At 43.4% G+C, this 5,084-nt stretch overlaps 2 protein-coding genes across 3 annotated transcripts in view; both read right to left on the bottom strand.

The window, feature by feature from the left end:
- icam5 (intercellular adhesion molecule 5) overlaps positions 1-1,081 on the bottom strand; it is a 9,130-nt gene extending 8,049 nt beyond the window's left edge. For both annotated transcript variants that reach the window (XM_014024511.1, XM_014024520.1), the window contains exon 1: positions 796-1,081. In XM_014024511.1, the coding sequence (XP_013879965.1) occupies positions 796-847 (52 nt within the window). In that variant the 5' untranslated portion in view covers positions 848-1,081. The remainder of the gene's footprint in view (positions 1-795) is intronic.
- Positions 1,082-1,189: 108 nt separating this feature from the next.
- angptl6 (angiopoietin-like 6) overlaps positions 1,190-5,084 on the bottom strand; it is a 5,978-nt gene continuing 2,083 nt past the window's right edge. The window contains exons 2-7 of the mRNA XM_014024531.1: positions 4,081-4,548; positions 3,873-4,004; positions 3,602-3,791; positions 2,117-2,310; positions 1,638-1,908; positions 1,190-1,560 (exon numbers count right to left, since the gene is read on the bottom strand). Coding sequence (XP_013879985.1) covers positions 1,376-1,560; positions 1,638-1,908; positions 2,117-2,310; positions 3,602-3,791; positions 3,873-4,004; positions 4,081-4,533 — 1,425 coding nt within the window. The 5' untranslated portion in view covers positions 4,534-4,548 and the 3' untranslated portion in view covers positions 1,190-1,375. The remainder of the gene's footprint in view (positions 1,561-1,637; positions 1,909-2,116; positions 2,311-3,601; positions 3,792-3,872; positions 4,005-4,080; positions 4,549-5,084) is intronic.

Below are 5,084 nucleotides of genomic sequence, written 5' to 3'. Positions count from 1 at the left end.
CGTGTCCCTCCTGACCCCCATGATGACATATTACACGGGACCACCTTAAACGTGTCCCTCCTGACCCCCATGATGACATATTACACGGGACCACCTTAAACGTGTCCCTCCTGACCCCCATGATGACATATTTAAAAATCAGCTTTCTATCTTCATCACCTCCCTGAAAAATGCTCTTGGGTTCTTGGTGAGACACGATGTTTAGAACAGTGGGTCTCTCTATCTTGGCCCTCTAGGACCACTATCCAGCATGTTTTAGTTGTTTCCCCCTTCAACCGGTCCAAAGTAGTAATCATTCATTCATGTAAACCTATGAGGAGGTAGAGGAGGGACATTTGCAGACAATGTATGGGACTGCGAACCACTAATAACAGTCATTTAATAGACTGACATCATCCGAAGCAGGTCCATCCTTCACAAAGACTATAGTGAAGTTGTAGTTATACTTTGGAAAGTCAATAACCACACCCAGTTTTCATTTACACTTCTTCACACGCACCCCTCCCACTTCAGATTGCTACATTTTAACCAACGCATCTCAGTTTTTACTGTTCAGTTTTTATTTAGGATTATCATAAATAAAACAACTCAAAACAATAGTTTTCTGAGTCGTCATTCACCATCAGTTTTTTTAGAAATTCAAAACTCACGTCACACGTGGASAAATCGAAACAAAAAGCAACCATGAAGCAATGCCATCATCAATTTGTTAATAACCTGCTTCCCTAACTCTTAACTAAAACTAACTTTTCAATATATACGATCAAGCTTTTATAAAGCATCAGTTCCACTCACCACACAGTGACAGTAAGAACAGGAGAAGGGTCAGCGTCTTGAAAGGCAGCATGCTGGATCAGCATCCAGGAGGAGGAAAGATGGGAATCAGGAAGAACCAGAGGAAGTCCAGCTCTCTGACTGGATAAGTTGGATCTTGGCTCACAGCTGGCTCTACAGAGGATTCTGACAGTTAAAATGATTTAGGCAGACAAAAAAAAAACAGCTTTCGGGGAAAATGAACGCCCATGCAGGAAACAGGAAATCCTTTGTGGCGTAACTGATCATCCCTCCACCCATGCTTCAATTCGATACAGCATGGGTGATAGGATCCTTTCAAAATCTGCACCACTTCAAATGGTGTTAATCTGTTGCTGCTTTATTGAAAATAGTTTGCAAAAAAAAAACTTGGTCATTTTACATTAATGAACTGTTTTATTTAACCAAATGGTTTCATGTTTTAACATGGTTTAGTATAGACAGTACACGTTTTATTTATAACGTAGAGACACTAATGACATTTGACGTAGTTTATAGCTTCATCATTATTTTGTGTCGTCCACGTGAGTTTGTGGTTTGCTTTTTCATGTACAGTTTGCAGCTATGTGGGTTTGATCATCATGGAAACTTTTTTGAGCGAGTAGGACCCCCCATGGAACTCAGCCCAGTAGACTCCATCCTGGTAGCGGCTTCGATAGTGTCCACCTCGGTACCACACACCGTTCAGATTGGAGTGGGCACACATGTGGTACCACCAGCCTCCTTTCTGATAATGAGCGCAGTTACCTGAGAACACAACAGACGACAAGGGACTGTTATGAACACAAAAGCACAGATCATAAAGCTTTCGAGCAGGAGCAGACCCGTGTAGCTGTCCTTGTCCCGATCCAGAGTGGTGAAGGCCTTGTTGTTGTGCCAYGACAGGGAGTCCCCTGCAGTGCCTYGGTAAAGTCCCAAACGGAGGCGGTACCAGTCGCTCTCTGGTTCCAGGTGGAAGCTGTCGTACTCTGCAAACACRTGGCGGCCCTGCCAGTCCTCCAGAGCCACTCGCAGCTTATATTTGGCCTGTTTRGTGAGCCAGTAGAGGTGTTCCAGGCCGAGCCAGTACTCTCCATTCAGGTTCCCAAAGCCTTGCTGTRGCACACAAGAGCTTTACTTTAGTCCTGATGTGTAATCGTTTCAATTTTAGAAGAGTCGCAAGTTAATTAAATTGTAAAAAATCATTCAATTTGTATTWAGATTTAATTTATCCTCACGTATTTACTTCTACAGCTGCAGGCTCCAGGTCTAACGTTCTAACAATGATCACCCTCTTTGTGTTTTCCGAACGTCAAAGATGCACCTTGTACTGCTCCCAGGTCCTGAAGAAGTTAACTGATCCATCCTGTCTCCTCTGGATGATGGTCCACCCTCCATCATCGCGACCCTGTTCGCACCAGGCCTGCAGGAGGCGGTTAGTGTTCAGGGGGCGGAGCAGGTAGATCCCACTGGTGGTCTCTCCTGAGTCCAGGACATGCTGACAGTCCCGCCACGGTCCTGAACCAGGGGAAYATGTGCCACTAATATGCAGACGTGTAATGCATTTTCTTTCATCTTTAAATGTTATTATGCTAGGCTGAGATCAAGGGAGGAGCTTTGTGTGAATGGGCGGTGCTTTGTACYAGCAAGTGTTTAGGCAACTCCAACCATGGGAGATTCAAGGATTTCTCAAACATGCAAGCAACAGTCTGGGTATATGATTTTTGATGAGGGAATGATATTATGACATCATTTAAAACTCAAAAAAGTTGATATAGCACACTGAAAAAACTGTCCATCTAACCAAGTTTTTAAACCTTATATCCAGCCAAAAAGTCTTTTTGATCTCGTTTTGAGACTGATTTACTAAACAAGAACTGATTGTGTAAGAATAATAATCTTGTTTTCAGAATGTGTGAGATTATTTGTCTTGTTAGCCTGAAAATTTGACTCAAATTAAGTCAAAAATTTCTGCCAATGGAGTGAGAAAATCTTACTTGGTAAGATTCTTGAAATAAGAAAAAATTGAGTCAAATCAAGTATTTCAAGAATCTTACCATGTAACATTTTCTTACTACATTGGCAGATTTTTTTTTTTACTTAGAGTCAAATTTTCAGGCTAACAAGACAAATACTCTTACACATTCAGTTCTTGTTTAGTAAATAAGTCTCAAAACTAGATCAAAAAATATTTTTTGGCTGGATATAAGGTTTTAAAACTTAGTAACTCAATGGTGACAGTGTTAAGACATGTTTATGTAAAGTTTCCTTGACATTTAGAAGCTCAAAGTTGTCCTTTAGCTTCAGTTTATCTCGTTAGAGCTGAGGAATGTTTTTTTAGCTTATGTTCAGAAACTGTTTAGAATCAGGAATGTACATAATGTATACATAGCAGAATACCGCCCATGTCAAGTGATAATGAGCAGCAGTGAAAAGCACTTTTACATGAGCTCAACAAAGGCAGGGMTATTTCATCAAACATTTTAGGAAGTGATTGAGTCACTTAGTCTCTGCTGATTCCCGTTTTCTATGAACTGAAATCATTTCAAAAATCAAAATGTGCAACTTTGGGCTAGAAGTCTCGTTTAAAGGCCTGTAAACACTAAGCTGATTAAGTTTTCCGAGGGCAGCCGGCTTTGACACTGTTTAGTTTTTCCCAAGGAGATAAGACTTCTACCAGCAGGTCACTGACTCTGTCAGCTTCTGCGGCTTATCAGGGCACTTAAACAACTCTGACAAAGATGACAAATTCATTCACAGATTGGAGTTTCATCAGGTGATATATGAAATGTGTTTGACACTGAAGTACCTGGAGATTTTGTGACAAGGAAGCTCACAAACGGCGGATTGGTCGGACCCTCCGGGAAAACTCCTCCTGTTTGTTCCTGCGGYGGTGAGGCAGCACTTTGATCCCTTTGAACATCGTTGGTCATTTTGTTGCCTTCGGAGCTGTAATTACGAGGCCCATTAGGCTGGCCTTTTGGAGGATCACTCATCACCTGTTCACACCAAACAGAGGAAAACACACGATTCTYGCTCCTCTGAACAAACACCTGAGTGAGACAGAGCATATATCCCACCTGAGAGCTGGAATCCTTGCACTGGCACTGCTTCTCCAGTTTGCTGATGAACTGGTTCTGGGAGCTCACCGTGGAGGTGAGCGCTCCATACTTTTTCTCCAGCTCTCTGTAATTACTGGACACCTGTAACGCCTGAGGTGTCCCGCGGGAAATGTGAAAATGAGTTTGTGTTTGATCAAGCAGTGGCTTTCTGTGCTTCTTCGCTCACCTGTGTTGTAGCGTTAAGCAGGAGGCTCTCCACCCTCTGCTGCTCCAGAGCCTGCTCCTTCTTGTGGAGGACTTCCTGCAGCAGCTGGGCATAGAGCTGGGCGATGCGAGCGTTCATGCTGTTGCTCTCTTTGCGCAGGGCTCTCACCTCCGTGGCCAGAGACCCTTCCCGCTCCAGCTGGTGCTGGAGCTTCTCCAGCTGTTCCCGCTGCTGTYGGAGCTCGGCCTGCAGCGCCGCCACCTCAGAGCGGTTGTTCAGAGAGGACTGAGTGTTCAAACACAGAGCCCCCGTCAGCTTCTGCTGTGGAACAATGAAGGTGTAGGAGCAACGTCCTGCTTTTGGATCTAAAGCACGTGTTGGCTGTTTGGCTCCTGACATTTGTCCTCCAACGTTCGGTGTGTCCACACACAGCATGAGGAAAAGGCTTAGACGTACTGTCARTGTCGAATCCATGACTCACCTAAACACCTAACAATAAATAACAAAAACATTAAGAAAATATTTGCAGCAATAAACATTTTCTTTTTAAATGGCCAAGCAGAAAATTTTGATTGACTCCAAAAGCTAATGAGTTGTCGATGTAGATCCAGGRATTAGTTAAATACAATAATCTGTCCAGTGGTTAAGATATCTGACATCAAATAGGCCCACAAACATACACACATGCAAGTTTGCACAGCTAGCTAACTGGGGACATTCCATTGACTTCCATTACATTTCTACAGCCTAACCCTGACCACAAACCCTAAGGCTAACCTCACAGGTACTTACCTGACCCYAAAACTAACCTAAACTCAATTCACACCTTGGTCCTAAACCCAACCCCCAAACCACCAATGGCGTTTAAACCAAACGGGGACTCGACTTTTGTCCCCAAATGCACCAGTTGTCCCCAAAGGATTTTTGCCTTAAAATTGTCTCCAAATGTCACCAAAGCTGAACCCACACACAAACACACACACACACACACACACACACACACACACACACACACACACACACAC

This window comes from Austrofundulus limnaeus, unplaced genomic scaffold (genome assembly GCF_001266775.1).
Source record: "Austrofundulus limnaeus strain Quisiro unplaced genomic scaffold, Austrofundulus_limnaeus-1.0 Scaffold4, whole genome shotgun sequence".
In the NCBI taxonomy this organism is placed as follows: domain Eukaryota; kingdom Metazoa; phylum Chordata; class Actinopteri; order Cyprinodontiformes; family Rivulidae; genus Austrofundulus; species Austrofundulus limnaeus.
This window is presented reverse-complemented; position numbering and strand designations above follow the sequence as displayed.